The 16,494-nt window shown below is 40.7% G+C and overlaps 1 protein-coding gene across 10 annotated transcripts in view; it reads right to left on the bottom strand.

The window, feature by feature from the left end:
* The window catches only part of TNC (tenascin C), a 101,258-nt gene that overhangs the window by 33,456 nt on the left and 51,308 nt on the right, over positions 1-16,494 (bottom strand). For 2 of the 10 annotated variants that reach the window (XM_017875904.1, XM_017875905.1), the window contains exons 11-16: positions 14,928-15,200; positions 14,074-14,346; positions 13,195-13,467; positions 9,693-9,965; positions 7,114-7,386; positions 5,441-5,713 (exon numbers count right to left, since the gene is read on the bottom strand). In XM_017875904.1, the coding sequence (XP_017731393.1) occupies positions 5,441-5,713; positions 7,114-7,386; positions 9,693-9,965; positions 13,195-13,467; positions 14,074-14,346; positions 14,928-15,200 (1,638 nt within the window). Of the gene's footprint in view, positions 1-2,708; positions 2,985-5,440; positions 5,714-7,113; positions 7,387-9,692; positions 9,966-13,194; positions 13,468-14,073; positions 14,347-14,927; positions 15,201-16,494 lie in introns of all 10 variants that reach the window. The other 8 variants (XM_017875907.1, XM_017875909.1, XM_017875902.1 and 5 more) reach the window with 7 other exon arrangements.

Below are 16,494 nucleotides of genomic sequence, written 5' to 3'. Positions count from 1 at the left end.
TTTTTTTTTTTTTTTTTTTTTTTTAATCAGAAGGAAAAAAGGAGACAGGAATTTCAAATTAGCTGCATCTAGTTTAGAGACTTCTTTTCCATTGCAGCTAAATGGAAACTTCCAAAGCTCTTGCATTAATTCACTAATGCCTAGGGTCTAATCCACGAGACATAAAGAAAAATGTTTTAAAAAGAAGTGTTTGGTGACTGAATGAATAAGGGAATTAATACCTTCATCTCGTAAATAGAGATTTAAATTTTGTCGTGGCTTGAACTTCCTGTACTTATTTTGAAACACTTGGTGTTTATTCTGAGGCATTTTTTCCATGTAAAGATTTCCCAAGAATCATAATTCTATCAAAAGTGAAGATGAAATATCTTATACTGAGAAAACAATCTTGGTCTGAGAAACAAGGGTCTCAAATTATGTTCCCAGATTTTGTTTAGATAAGTGGCGTCTTCCTTTGATAGCTGGCCTCTTTGCACCTCCACACCAACAAAGCAGTGAATTCCAATGAAAGTGAGGGCATTCAGGATAATTAGTCAATCGAGGGCTTGTTATTTGAGAGTCCCTCCTGTTTTGTTTTTTTCTTTTTTAATATGCTTCTTTTAAAACGCAATCTTTTCACATCATGGATTAGCTGAAGCAATGCTGTAACGGGATCTAGGATTCCCAAGACTGGCTCTCTCAGCTTCTCTTTCTTCTGTTATGTGGGAGGTCCTGCAAGCAGCTACAAGCAATGGCCTGATGGGATCTGTGGCCATTTCTCCTCTCCTGAGCAGTGAGAATCTCATCTCATACCTCCTTGTCTCAGTCCCTTAAGAAATTACCATGTTCTGCATTTGAAGACTTGTCTGAATGATTTAATTCATATTAGGTAACTGGATAGGAAAAAATAATCACTTTTTAATCTTACATTAAGATGCATCCAATGTTCTCTTAAAAAGGAGAGGGAGTTCATGATTGCATAGGTCTATTGTTCTATCTAGGCTTATTGGTTATTTTTAAGAAAGTCGCTTTCCTAATTATGTTGGGAGACAGCAGAAAGAACCTAGCATCTATAAAATTCCTACTGGATGCTAGGCAGTTAAATTTCATCAACTCTATTTAACCTCTGAGACAAGGCTCCCAGAAATACCTGTGGTATCCTCTCTCCATGGATAAGGAAATTAGGGTTCAAACAAGTTAAGAACTTGCTAAAGTTATGTAGCTAAAAAACTGTGGGAGAGGTTTAGAAACCATGCAAGCTTGACCTCAAAATCCTCACTCTTCCAGGACACCATGCTGCCTATAATTATATATTTAATTGTAGTAATTAACATGTCTTAGTTATGACAATGTAGACCCTGGGAGAGACCTGGTTTAATGTGAAAATCAGATGGCAAAGTCCATCTTCTGAAAATTATCACTAATGAAAAGGAAGAGACTTCTAAATATTTTCTGAGGCTTTTTGGGCTAGAGATTTAGTAAACTGACACCATGTGCAGCCTTTGACATTGAAGTTTGTGCTGCCACCATTTGGCAGCATTTGCCAAATTGAACAATGGCAAATGTTCAAGAAGTCAAGTTGAATGAATGGGTAGGGCTTAATTAAACTTGAAATTTATCTGTCATCTGAAGTTGAACCTTCATCAATCTATTGTATTGTCAATTTTAAGAATAATTGTTATCTAAAGAAAAAGATGATTGTACTTTTGGGGCACATATATGAACTGCCTTACCTAGCATGATTTATGAACAGAATTTCAATCTTAGGCCTTTACTAACTTAGGAGTCAGCTTTTAGGCAGAAGCTCTAAACTGTGTATAAAACAGCCAATAAAACTGGGCACAAGAAACCCTAAAAGCTTTATACAACTCTTGAGAACGTTGTCTCCACTTCCTAAGAGCAGCTGTGAAAGTCCTCTCCTTTATAATAGTGTCTGCTTTCTCTTTACTTAGAAGTTTACATATATTATCTTGGCTTTCATGAGTAATGTAACCTGTGTCTGTCAATGGATGAAAGGATAAAGAAAATGTGGCATATAGATAGACAGATCACATTTATATATAAATATATACATTCCGTGTGTGTGTGTGTATATATGTGTGTGTGTGTATATAATGGAATACTTTATAGCCTTAAGAAAAGAGGAAAATTCTGTCATTTTCAACAACATGGATGAACCCGGAGGGCACTACACAGAGTGAAATAATCCAGGCACAGAAAGACAAATACTGCATTATCTCATATGTGTAATGTAAGAAAACTGAACATATAGAAGCACAGAGAAGAATGGTGGTTACCAGTGACTGGGGTTGGGGAGATGAAGAAAGGGGAGATGTTGGTCAAGTAGTGCAAAGTTCAGTTAGACAGAAGGAATAAGTTTTAGTGATCTACTGCACAGCATGGTGACTGGCCATAGTTAATAATAACACATTGAACACTTCAAAATTCCTAAGAGAGTAGATTTTAAATGTTCTCACAGCACAATAAATAAATAAATAAGTAGGTGAGGTGATTGATATGTTAATTAGGTTGATTTAATCAATCCACAATGTATATGTATATCAAAACAACACACTATTCTTCATAAATATATACAATTACTATTTGTCAATTAAAAATAGAAGAGTATACATTTGGAGTGAAGATTGTATTTTTGTTGAATTTTCCTTTAAGATGACTTATCTCCTTTTCTCTCTGTGTTAGACAAGTGAGAACCTCTGATTGAGTACCTGTAATGACAAAGGCAGTGAGGGGTCTGGTAGGATCCCCAGCCCAGGTGGTCCCTGCCACACTGACGTCATAGCCAGTGTTCTCCACCAAGCCTGTGACGTGAGCTTGCTTTGCATCTCCTGAGACTGTGAATTGCTGGGACTCATGCAGTGAGTGAACGTCACTCACATTGATAACAATCTTTGCAAAAAGCCCAGCTTCAGTGGTCCATGACATGTTGAAGCTGTTTGGAGTAATATTGCTAAGGATTAGCGTGCCCAACTGTGGCTCTGGTTCTAAAGAAGGAACACGGGCAGAGAGAAAGAGAGAGACATTATTAGAGGAAGCAGTGGATTTTTCCAGAATGTAGCCATAGAATATGAAAGCATCAATATCTCCAAATACATGCAGAAGAGACAGTATGTTAGGCTGTGTCTACACCTACATTGAATATGATGATAGAAAATACATTGCTTTCTCTGCAGTCATAGATTTGTGTTCTTTTCTTATTTTTATTTTTATTTTATTTTTTGGATCTGTGTTCTTCTAAAGCATAGACACCACCATTTGCTAGTCATGTATGAAGAACAGTAGACAAGCCATTAGGGTGGTAGATTGGAATAATGTGAAGGGTATTAAGGCTAAATTTTCTAAAGTTTGTAATGGGGACACAAGCCCTGTAAGATGTTCCAAGAAAAGACAGCTTTATGATTAAGTATGCATGGTAAACACTGAATATTATGTCTTACCATAGAGATTCACAAGGTGAGTTTGTATTTTGAAGGCTCTGATAGGCTGTTTCTGTCAATAAACTTGTTTAATTTTGTTTAGCCCATAATTTCATAAACTTATTGATCAATGCATACCCTAACTGAGGAACATTCTTTGAACATCTCAAGGAGCTGGTGTTCCATTGAACATGTTTTAGAAAATGCTTCTTTGGAGTTTCCTTATTTAATATTCTTTTTTAGTATCTATTGGTTGCACAAATTAAAGGCTAATACACATACAAGATAAATTTTTACAGTACTTAATATGCACTGTAGGAAAATCTATATTTCACCATTTAATACTGTAAAGGTGGAGATGGCTTCCATTAAAATTTCTGGTGAATGCAAAGATGAAAGAAAACTTGAAGTTAGGCATTGAATTTTCTGTTTAGGGAGCTCACTTATTGGATAATTTGGACAGATAGATGGTTTCCCTGAGGTTAAATATCTCTTTTCTGTTAAAGTCTAGACATTCATTTTTGAGAGCAACTCATTTAATATTAAGGGGCCTATATGGCTAGATTTCATGGGGCTGGCTTCCTAAATGTTCATTTATCAAATAAAACTAATTTTAAAGTAAGTGTGGCCCAGATTGTATTTTAGAGAGAGGCAATAATACAGGAGGATTCAGATATTAAGATCAGGATTTAGGGTTGGGAAAAGGCACAATATTTCTTCCAAGGACTTGGGACTTATTTTGCTTCAACTCCAAAATTTGGAGGAAAGAAGGGGCTCATTTGGATAAACTTTAACTGCACAATTTTACAGCATAACTTGATGTCATAAAATCTCTAAGAACAAAAAGGATTTGGTTCAGAAACAGAATACAGCCATTAGCATTGACATGGGATTTCCTCCTTATCAATTAGTTTCAGAAGGTAACAATGCAATCATTTTCAGCTATAGCCTTGACAAATTCCCTCAACCACACAAAAGATTAACATCTTCCAAGTGGAACTCTGTTATTTCCCTACATTTTGCTATAGAATAAATCTCCCAAATTAAGGATGCATGCTGGAATTCTTCTCATGCTACCAGACAGACTGTCAATGCCAACAGATTCACCATGCAGAATAAGACTATGGTTCTTGAGGTCAGCTTTACCTCAGCTGTCTCTCAACGGGTGCAACCAAGCTGAGAAATGAGATGCAAGAAAAAACAGAGAAAGATAGTGGTAATTAGGGTATGGTCAGTGTTCCATGCAAAACGAGGGGCATTTTTCTCCCACCACTTTTAACTTTCTGAAATGATTCATTGACATGCTAGCTGCTTCCAGGAAAAAGAAACATTTTCAAAATTTAATGCTCTGAATATTCACCACATGCACCAATATTTGGACAAGATGATGGCTTGAAAGAAGAGCCTGAGACTTTGTGACAGCTATCAGTGGGTGACAAAACATGCTTGACAAAGTACATGTCAAAAAAGAGTAGTCTTCAGACAAAAATCTTGAGAACAAGATAAGACCACTGGGTCCTCTCATGCAGTTCTTGGGTTGTGATTCAGAGTCTATTCTCAGCATGCTCAAGGCACCCTTATTTTTTAAAATCCTGCTAGAGAGAAAGAGAGTGTAGATCTCTCTGACCAAGGCACCAGAAATGGCATGCACATACCTCTTTGAACATGACATAGGCAAACTTTGATTAGAAAGACCACAAGCAGATGATAATGGGTGGGATTGTCAAGATCAGATGAAAGGATGGTTTAGAAATTCAACCAAAGCAAGTCAGGTTAACTTTATACAAACAAACAGAACAACTCCAGATGTGAATGGATATTTAGGAAAAAGAGGTTTGACACTGAAATTCTTTAATTTGGGATGAGAGTTATTTTAAAGCCTTAAACCTTTGATTTGGATGGCTCTATCAAATTTGAGAAGGATTGGGAGCAACTAGGAGGATGAAAAGTGGGTAGCGGATGATTTTTGGAATGCTATTCAGAGGAAATTCAATGAAGAGTGAAGAAGCCATAATAGGAAATACCTGTGGTTGCTTGGACCATCAGGGTCTGAGCACGCTGCCCGCCAATCAGCCCATGAAGGTGGGCAGTGTAATTAGAAGAAGCTTTCAGGTTGGTGATGACAGAGCTGCGAGACACCCCAGGCACAGAGAGCACGATGGTCTCCCGGGGGTGATCGGAATTACTAACTTCTATAAGAAAGCCATCAAAGGCAGATTCCTGAGCTTCCCACGAGATGGACACACTGCCCCAGGTCATGTTTGAGACAGTGAGGTGGCTAAGAAGTGGTTCGGCTACTAAAGCAAGGAAAAAAAAAAAGAAAGTGTGTCAATTTAAAACATTACTATAAAGTCAAAATCAAAACACATAAGACTAAATCCATAAAGTTTTAGACTTTACCTTTGTTAATGGTAAAATAATTTGTCCCTTGTTGAAAATCAATCAGTTTGAGCCATGAGAAACAAACATATATGTTTGTCTAATTTTCGCCTCTCAGATTTTTTATACTTGAACCTGGCTGAGATAGGAACTGGATAATGTTGACTCTCTGCCTTATCTGTGGACCACCCTGATGACAATTTGTAGCATCATGTAGAATGAGGACAGACCCTCTCTCAACCATGGGTGAGACCTAAATGACAGGCAGTATTGATGCTGCAATGTCAATCCTTTTCTTGGATTTCCCAGACTATGAGTCTCCTTTTTGTAAACTATAAGGAAAAATTATCCTGTGTTTGTTCTGTAGATATCGTTTCTTCTTTTTTTTCTAGTTTGTGATTTCTTCATTTCTCCTGTGTTTGTTCTGTAGATATTGTTTCTTTTTTTCTAGTTTGTGATTTCTTCATTTACCTCCCAAGAAAGGGCACTGTCTAAATTGTGCTAAGAATGCTATTTTGAATGTATGGGGTTCCCCTTTCTAAATTCACATAGGGTTCTCTTTTACTGCATGGCAAAGAGCATCTGACTTAGTGCACATCTCACAGACACCACAAATTTAAAGTGAGAGCAGTTCATTCTTTTGTTTTTTAAACTAAGTCCCTTGTTTGAACATAACTATTCTACTTTTATTTTTGCCATTTATCATTCACTATTCTGAGGGCAAGACATCATGGTCTGGTCTTCTAGAGGTGGTGTTGGAACTGGGGTGATCTGAATGGCATGGCTGCCTCCTGCACTCATCTGATAAGCAATCTTTGCTGTTTCTCTTTACTTTCCCAATTGAAAAAAAAATACTGACCACCACCAACATGATTATTAAATCACTGGGATATTTGGGTATTGCAAGGTCCAAGAGACTAGGAAGACAAAGACACTAAGATAATACGAAAGAAAATTTATAAGACCTCTTTGACTGAGGTAGACATCTTTCAAAGTCAAGAACAGCTCTTATTATATAGCTTTTTAGTTATCAGAGGTTAGAATTCTTTTCCCTAGATTCCATATGGCAAACTAGACTGAACTACATTTTATGCTGTAAACGTCCTGGTCAGCAATAAATCAGGCACATGGCTTTATGGCAATCCATTATTTGGGCTGCTGTTGGAAAAGAGTTATGTTAAACAGCACTTCAGCCTAGCACCATGGAAGAGTTAGTGCTCCGTGGCTTGTACATCAATGGGCGAGGAGAAGGAGAGACATCACCCTGCAAAGAAGACTGTGGAAAGACTGTGTTAGAAATGGGAGAATGCACATATACCTGTTGTGGCTGTGGCACTGATGGTTTTGGTCCGGATGCTGGGAGCAAGTCCAGAGAGGTAGACAATAAAATCAGTACTAGGGGGTAGCCCTGAGATATGGGCAGTTCGTTCAGCACCAGAGATATTATATTCCACAATCTCCAGCAACCTATTGGAATCAATAATTTCAATGGTAAAGGTCTCGAAGATCCCATCGGTAGCTGTCCAGGAGAGATTGAAGCTCTCGGGAGTTATGTCAGAAACATTTAAGTTTCCAATTTCAGGTTCTTTGGCTGAAAAAGGAAAGGGTGGGGGAGAAGAAACAAATAAATTTGGGTTAATTATGTGGCTGTGTTTTAAGATTGAGGTTGTTAATGGAATCATTGCTGGGTAGAGAGATCTGATAGTTCACGGCTATGATGGAAGGAAGCAATGTTACCAATTAGTGCCAAAGAGAGAGAAAAAGCAGTTTTGTTAAAAGAAAAATTAGAGAAAGGAAGGTATGGCAATTAGATTTCTCTACATGCAGTTGTCACATATAATCAAGCCCTGGCCAAGAAGATGTGCTGAATGATCTTATCAGGAACTGTTGCATCTTAGCCACATATGCCTCTGGGAGCCCTACCTCAGGGTTATTGGCCACTGGTCAAAAGATATGAGTCCTGACAGCTTCCAGTCTCTTGAATTGCATTAAGGAAACCAAGATTACTTGGATGCCTCCCACAGACATTCTTTGCTTTGAAGGAGCTCCCATCTATTCAAATGAGGGCTAAATAATTCTGATGCCATTACCCTCCCAAGGTGGTAACTTTAGGCTTCTGATTTTGTGACTTAATGGGAATTACCAATTTCTCAGTGTAATTCTTGGTATTTTTTTCATACTTTAGACAAGGACCAGTCAGCCATTCTCATATTCTGTTAAAATAGCTTGTCCTCTCTTAACTGCTGCTATGCAGGCCAAAAAGGCTAGTATTGCATTGCGAACCAAGAGGGCTAAGCCAAGGCAAGGCAGTTTAGGCCATCTCTTTCAGCAAAGAAATAACATTTTGTTTGAAGATGGTCCTGCCAATGCTTTCCCCAACCATAAGAATAAAACATGCAGAGGGCAGGTAGGAGCAGGGTTTGAAAAGCTAGTACTGTCTCTTTAGCAAGAAAGAAGGCTCCTGGTCTCTGAGATCCTTCTAATAGATTTGTTGAGATACAGATCAGATGGGATGATGGACCTTCCTGCCCATAGGCCAATTCATCAGTGGCAAGAATGTTGCTATTGTTAAGAAGAAAAACACACACACATAAAAAAATGCCGAGGACACCCAAGCCACAAGATCTGCAGAAAAGATCAGAAGTGGTGGGTGATTACTTTGCCTTCTGGGAAGGGATGGTTTATGGGTCTCAGAAAAAGGAGGTCCGGGTGCCTTCAGAGTAGCCTCAGCTGCAAATTCTAGGCATTTCAGGGTCACTGTCCTGGCAGTGGTTGCCTGTGCTTTATATTTCTTTATCTCAGTGAAAATTAGTGAAATGACTGAGGTTAAAATGCAGAGCTATGCTCTTGCTAGATTCAACTGGGATGTACAGGTATGCATTAAAGTTTAGTTGCAATAATTATTTTAAAAGGGGGGCAGTCATATGCAAAATGAAGCAATAGTCTCTACTGCGCTTCAGACCCATGGAGGCACATAATAAAGATGAGCAATGGAAAACTGTATTGGGGGAAGACTGCTGACTTTAGCAGGCTCCCGGGAAACACTGAAGCCTTGTAACAGGGGTAGAGTGACGAGTAAACTATAATGCACCCTCCTGGGTCTGGGGCTGGGAGTTTGCCATCCAAAGGCCAACACTCCAGAGAGAAACTCTTCATTAAAACAGCAAAAAGGGTATCAGTTCTTTGACATTCATAGCCCAGGACATTCCTTGTTCCAAAAGCTGCTGTGTGTACTTGTGCTAATGAATGGCTTTCTCTTTGGTACAGTCTCCAGTCATAAAAGTAATTTCTTTTTTTTTTCCTTCTGGTCTAGCTATTTGCTAATTTGATGTTCTAACAATGACTCAGTATCTGAGAGAATTGCCCGGAGGAGGGTAATTCAGTTCTCTTATTATACTGGCTACGTTTTAAAGAAACATTTCTTAAATGCAAGAACCACAGTACCCATATCCTTGAGGGATTTAGAGATAGAAAAGCACCATTTTCAACTAGTAAAAGACTCTCTAAAGTAAATAATCTGTGTTCCACCGGAACTCATATATAGGGAGGGAGGCTTTTAGTTATATCCAAGCACTGGATAAGTGAATTAAAACCATGAGGCTGATTCCTGAAACAAAAATTCATCATTCAAAAAAGATGTAGAATCAGTTAGGTAAAGTATGAAAGGCTGAGGGGCTGGAGATCAGAAAGGGCAACACCTGTATCATTCGCCATCCACATGGCAAAGGCATGAGGAGAAAGGCATAGCCCACAGGGAGGTCTCTGAGCATGCACAGCCAGCCACTGAAAGGCACATGGAAAGGATTCAGTTATGGCGAGATGCTAACTCTGCGCATGATCTCTTGGAGAGGAAGCAAAGAACCTTGGGGAGAAAGCATTGACAGGGAGAGGAAGTACCTGTGGAAGCCTCAGCAGAGAGCACTGGTGTTCTATAGCCCCGGATCACCCCATAGATGGAGACTGTGTAAGGCGTGGCGGCCTTGAGGCCTGGGATGTCCACAGCCCGGAGGCTGCCGGGCACCGTGAGGTTCTGGGCTGCCTCCACTTTGTTGACCTCCTGCACCTGAATGACAAAGTGCTCATAGGCCTGGTCAGCTGCTGTCCAGTTGAGTCTGAGGCCATCCCAGCCAACCTCAGACACGGCTACATCTCCCAGCTGTGGGAGCTCCTCTGAAGAAGGATAGAAAGGTATTTGTCAGTTCTGTAAGCCAAAAATTAGGAAACCAAACATCCCACAGCCTGACTCTAGGAAAGAGAGAAAGGGGAAAGATAATTTTTTTTTTTTTAAATTCTTGGTCTCTGAGCATTCGCAATTTGAACTGTGGTTCTCTGGCCAGTTGTTTTCAGGTGTTGAAAATGGCCAGAAAGGGGAATATCTGCATGGTTTATCCTTGAGATGGCAAAGACATCTGCACCAATGCACAACCTACAGGGAGCATGCATTACCAGCAGCTTAAGTTCACATGGAAAAGTAGGATTGTGGGTTAGGGTAAGAGATATGGGAAGGGCTGTAAGTGCAGACTTTGGAGGCAGGTGGTCTTTGATTGGAATCCCAACACTAGCATTTGCTAGCTGCGTAATCTTGGGCATATCACTCAGCTTCTCTCTGAACCACCCTCTCTTTACCTTTAAATGGAGCTGATGGTACTGTTTCATGGGATTGTGTGATGATTAAATGGTAATATTTATCAACTTCTTAGTATCATACCTGATACATGGTGAGTGCCTGATAAGTATCAGCTTAATAAATAAATCATTGTTTGAGTGTTTTCCCTTGGCATTTCTTACTCATGTCAGGGAGGGAGAAATGTCTGTTTTATTTCATTATTTGTAATTAGAAAGATAATCTCATCACTAGCCACTGACTACCTGCCTGGGTTGATAAAGTGTATGCTATCTCAGGTATGAACAAGTATGATGTTTTTTCTTTGGTCTTTTATCAGCTTTCAGGGATCAAAAGTTGTATACTGGGTTCCCAGCTTGTTTCTTCTTCCACCTTTTTCTGCTTGTACTTTATGTCTAAATGAAGAATGGCTGTATCACAGAGCAAAGCTGTTTGTGTGAAATGAGTGTGCCTACTTTTAATTAAAAGAGAGGATGTTTTTCTCAGTAAATGGTACAGAACAGAACCCACTATCAGTACTTCTACAATGTAGAAAGGAAATTTAACATAGTTATTATCGGTGATTTAGAAAGTTTGGATTTAAGATATGGAAAATTCCATTGCTTTGTGGGATGCTTCTGAGGGTTAAATGCAGTCTCTCAGCCACTGTTTTGAAGGCTGAAGTGGCCATGGGTTAGAAGTTAGGGAGGAGAATATCTGCAGGGATTTCAACCAAAAAAAGATGAAAGATATAAGTACTTGTTCTTGGGTGTCCGAGGATTCAAGGCACTGTGAGAGTCTGAGCAACCTCTTCCTTTTAAGAAGGTTTATTTTCAAACTGTGTTCCTCATAGATCTGGGGCTTTTCTAGAAGAACTGTGTTGAGAACATGGGTGGAGGTATCCTCCTCTTACTTCCAGGCTCACCAAGAACAGCTGTTCACTTATCTGTCCAATAGTAGGGTTCCTTGGAAGATTTCATTTGCAAGAGGAGTTGTACTGCTAAAAACAAAAGTTTGCGGACTACAGAGGAAGATCATGCGCATCTTGCACACAGGCCACACCTGACTCAAAGGCCCTTTTTGCTCTTCTTTGATCTGAAGATATTCCAGGAAACACAGGAATACAACCTGGCTCCCTTATTTTTGGAATTTTGTGTGGTTTCTAGCAACCACCAAGTTTATTTGTTATATAAGAGCAAGGAAAACAATTTTTTTGAATTGGGTGATTTGGGTTGCATTATCAAAAGGCAGGATATGTAGAGTGAGGCATGGGCTTAGGGCTCAGCACAGAAACCCTATTACCAAAACGTTGGCCCTTTTTCCCATAGCCCTTTTTGAAGCTATTTCTAGATACCTCATGGATACCTCTAGATACCTCACAGATGGAGCAGCACATTTTTTTTTTCCTTTTTTTTTTTTTGAGATGGAGTCTTGCTCTGTCACCCAGGCTACAGTGCGGTGGCGCAATCTCGGCTCACTGCAACCTCCGCCTCCAGGATTCATGCCATTCTCCTGCCTCAGCCTCCCAAGTAGCTGGGACTACAGGCGCCTGCCACCATGCTCGGCTAATTTTTTATATTTTTAGTAGAGACAGGGTTTCACCATGTTAGCCAGGATGGTCTCGATCTCCTGACTTTGTGATCCACCCACCTCGGCCTCCCAAAGTGCTGGGATTACAGGCATGAGCTACCGCACCCAGCAAGCAGCACATTTTTGGTGGAAAATTGAGAGGAATTGTTTTTCCTTCCCAAATGGAATGAAAAGCATTGAAGTCAAAGGTGGCTGTCCTTTCTTGGAAATGTCCCTGCTTTTTTATCTGTTGAGGAGAGAGTCTTAGATAGTTTTAGCTGAAGCTAACTGCATAATTTCTAAAGGTTATTATGTAGAGATCTGCCTATCAGTTGGGTGTTAGTTGGTGGCTCTGAGGCTAGTAATAAGGTTTTTCTAGAAAGTTCTGATCTTATTTTTGTGCCACAGCCCTAATGTTTGTGCTATTTTAAAAATCATGACTCTGTTGCTATATGATAAATTTAGCTATTTGATATTCAATATTTACTACATGATGGGCACTTTGCTAAGCACTGACATTCATTAGCTTATTTATTGCTCATGACAGTTTCCTGAAGTAGTGGTCATTGCTGATTTAAAGATACAAAAAGGAGGCTCAGGGGTGTAAAGAAATATACCCAAGAATAGAGGCAGGGTACGCTGGCTCATGCCTGTAATCCCAGCACTTTGGGAGGCCAAGGTGAGAAGACTGCTTGAGTCCAGAAGTTCGAGACCAGCCTGGGCAACAAGGTGAAACTCCATTTCTACAAAAAATACAAAAAACTCAGCTGAGTATGGGGACTCACACCTGTGGTTCCAGCTACTGTGGAGGCTGAGGCAGGAGAATCACTTGAGTCTAGGAGTTCGAGGCTGCAGTGAGCCATGGTCACACCACTGCATTCTAGCCTGGGCAAAAGAATGAGACCCTGACTTAAAAAAAAATTATATATATACTAGATATATAAGTGTTTATATATATACTCACACTGTATATAAGTATATATATACACACTATATATATAAGTATATATTTGTGTGTGTGTATGTGTATCTATATAGATACATACATATATTCCCAAGAATATTTAGCCAGTGTGGTAGAATTCCAACACAGACCTTCCTGAGTTAGAGATTCATTCTGTCTGTCAACAACACTGAGGTAGGATTCTGCCTCACGGGGGAATTTCCTCTATTTCAATGACATGCTGGCTCCTATCACATCTCCAGTCTGGGAGGAGGGTCATATACCTGTGATGACCTCTAAAGCAAGGGGTCGAGTGCTGTGGCCCCTGACCTCGCCGTGCAGGGTGATTGTGTAAGAAGTGCCAGCCCTGAGGCCTGGGATTTCCACGGAGCGCAGGCTGCCAGGAACGGTGAGATTGTGAGCCTCTTCCACCTGGTCAGCCTCCTGGACCCAAATGGTAAACTGGTCATAGGTTCCATCTGGCATGGTCCAGTTCAGTCTGAGAGCATCCCAGCTAACCTCGGTCACTGTGAGGTTTCCCATATCTGGAACCTCCTCTGCATAAGGACACAGAGTTGCTGAGTTACTTAAAAAGGCAATTGCACTCTGAGATTCAGGTGAGATGGCATTTTGGCTAAGTTTGGGATGAGTTGTCTGGTTAGTGTTGATTATAGACGCATGATTTACAGCAGGTGTTGAGCACACTCAAATTGTTGGCACTAAAGCCAGGGTTTTTCTATTCAGCTTTTGGGAATGAAAAGTAGTTTTAGGAATTGTTCACAATTTCTATTCTTGACATACAAATAGGGCTATGGGGAGTCCTTTGGTGTTTTTAAAATGAGCTCATGAGCTCAGAGCTATTTTTTCTTCATTTACAGGTTGGGCTTTCCAACTCTTTAGATATTGTGACTGAAACTTACTTTGAAAGAAAAGTCACCTCTCACTTTTTTAAAAGAAGAGTAGGTGGAATTTTCCATGGAACTGGGCTACAACTAGGACTTAGCCAAATAAGGGATGTGACATTTAGGAAGAAGCAGAGATGATTCACTGGTATTTCCCCAAGGTGGTAGGAGCTGATCCCAGTTTAAAGCAAGAAAGTGCTTTGATTCCTCCTGAGTGGAGACAAAGGGGAGGAAGTAAATTAGTAAATTCATCTAGAATACCTGTCAAGACTTCAACAGAGAGGGGGGTTGTGCTGAAGTCCTGAGTGACCCCGCGGATGGTGATGGTATAATGAGTGGCTGCTTTGAGCCCAGGCAGGTCCGTGGACCTCAGTCCTCCTGGGACTGTGTGGTTCTGGGCTGCCTCTACTGTGTCAGCCTCCTGCACCTGAATGAAAAAGTACTCATAGGCCCCTTCCGGAACAGTCCAGTTGAGTTTGAGGGCATCCCAGCCCACCTCGGCCACCATGACCTCTCCCAAATTGGGAGTTTCCCCTGGAGAAGGACAAAGAACTAGTTTAGTGATCAAATCACACAACAAGATCCAGGGAATCTTTAATGCAAGAATAAGCTGAATAATAATATTACTGAAAAAATGTGACTTTCTTTAGATAAACATGCATCATGCAACTCTTTAAATTTTAGAAATGGAGCAAAGAGAGGGAAGTGTGGGAAAATATTTTGTTTGTTTGTTTGTTTTTTAAATCTTAAAGAATTGCCTTAACCCTCAGTAGGTAAGAGAATTTTGTGATTTTCTTTCCCTTTCATATACAGAGCCTTAACGTCCTTTAACAGGAGGGGGGCTGTTTATGGAGCTAAAGACCCTCTCCATGGGAGCCGTGTGTTTAGTCCCACAGGCTGAGCTCTGTACAACTCCCAAGAGTGTCATTCATGTGGAGAGAAGCATTAAAAGTTGCCTTGGGGTTCTGTAGCGTGATGGCCTGGTGTCACAGTTAGACCCCATAGACATAACTAGTGGCAGAACAAGTTCATTCCAAAGCTAGTCGTGTCTGATTATTCATGAGCAGTTTCCTGCTGGGAAAAACAGAAGCTATAAATAGAAAGGAAAGAGATACCTGTGGAGGCCTCAGCAGAGAGCACTGGTGTTCTATAGCCCTGGATCACCCCATAGATGGAGACTGTATAAGGAGTGGCAGCCTTGAGGCCCGGGATGTCCACAGCCCGGAGGCTGCCAGGCACGGTGAGGTTCTGAGCTGCCTCCACCTTGTTGGCCTCCTGCACCTGAATGACAAAGTGCTCATAGGCCTGGTCAGCTGCGATCCAGTTGAGTCTGAGGCCATCCCAGCCAACCTCAGTCACGGTGAGGTTTTCCAGTTCAGGGGCTTGTTCTGAATAATGACAGAGATGGGGTCAGTTAAAGTATTCCTCAGAAAGTTTTGCTTCTGAGAACCTGGGAATGGCAAGCCCAGTGCCACATCTACAGGCCATTGCAGTCTGAGTGCCATGCTTTGTTCACTGCATCCCCTACTGGTGCTGTCCCTATTAAAACACAGCAGGACAACAATGTAATATTTCTATTGTGGCCAGGCAGAGTGGCTTACGCCTGTAATCCCAGCACTTTGGGAGGCCGAGGTGGGCGGATCATGGGAGGTCAGGAGTTCGAGAGCAGCCTGGCCAACATTGTGAAACACTGTCTCTACTAAAAATACAAAAATTAGCCAGGCGTGGTGGTGGGAGCCTGTAATCCCAGCTACTCAGGAGATTGAGGCAGGAGAATCGCTTGAACCCATAAGGTGGAGTTTGCAGTGAGCCAAGATGGCACCATTGCACTCCAGTCTGGGGGATACAGTGAGACTGTCTCAAAAAAAAAAAAAAAAAAAAAAAAAAAAATTTATTTTGTCTTCTCGCGTATTTGGGTTTTTCTCTTGGAAATGGTACTTTCCTATTGATCAGTGTCCTGCAGATTTAGAAAACTATATGTCTTTGTTAGTAATGCTCTGAGCTTCAGTTTTCATTTTGGAATATGTCTTGCATCATAAGGGGGTGGCCCTCAGTTATTCTGGGGGTCTTGATTCGAGCTATCCAACCTTCTGTATTTTCAGACAATTGGCTCCTCTTAGATTCCCTTCTTTTTTGAGAGGCCAAGGTGGGCAGATCACCTGAGGTCAGGAGTTCAAGACCAGCCTGGACAACATGGCGAAACCCCGTCTCTACTAAAAATACAAAAATTAGCCAGGTGTGGTGGCATGAGCCTGTAATCCCGGCTACTTGGGAGGCTGAGTTAGGAGAATCACTTGAGACCGGGAGGTTGAGATTGCAGTGAGCCAAGATTGAGTCACTGTACTTGAGCCTGGGTGACAGAGTGAGACTCCATCTCAAAAAAAAAAAAAAAAATCCTCTTCTTTTTTGTGCTGCCTCAGTACCCTATGGGAGGTCTGCTTTATAGTTTATATTGGGATTTCATCAGTTTCTAGGGTTCAAATCATTTACATAGATCATATTAGTAAAGATCAGAGACACACTGACATAGTATTACTAAGGCTGAGCTAAGGAAAGTGATGACGCTTTGAAAAACTGTTCCTTATTAGAAAAAAGAAAGAGGTCCTGGCAGAAGCAGATCTTATGAAGCTCAAGTAAAACTGAACACACCCTCTTCATTCATCTCCTTAATGCACAAAATTC

The sequence above is a fragment of the Rhinopithecus bieti genome, unplaced genomic scaffold (genome assembly GCF_001698545.2).
Source record: "Rhinopithecus bieti isolate Rb0 unplaced genomic scaffold, ASM169854v2 scaffold_9997, whole genome shotgun sequence".
NCBI classification, from domain to species: domain Eukaryota; kingdom Metazoa; phylum Chordata; class Mammalia; order Primates; family Cercopithecidae; genus Rhinopithecus; species Rhinopithecus bieti.
Note: the sequence above shows the minus strand (reverse complement) of the source record. Positions and strands in the feature narration are given on the sequence as shown.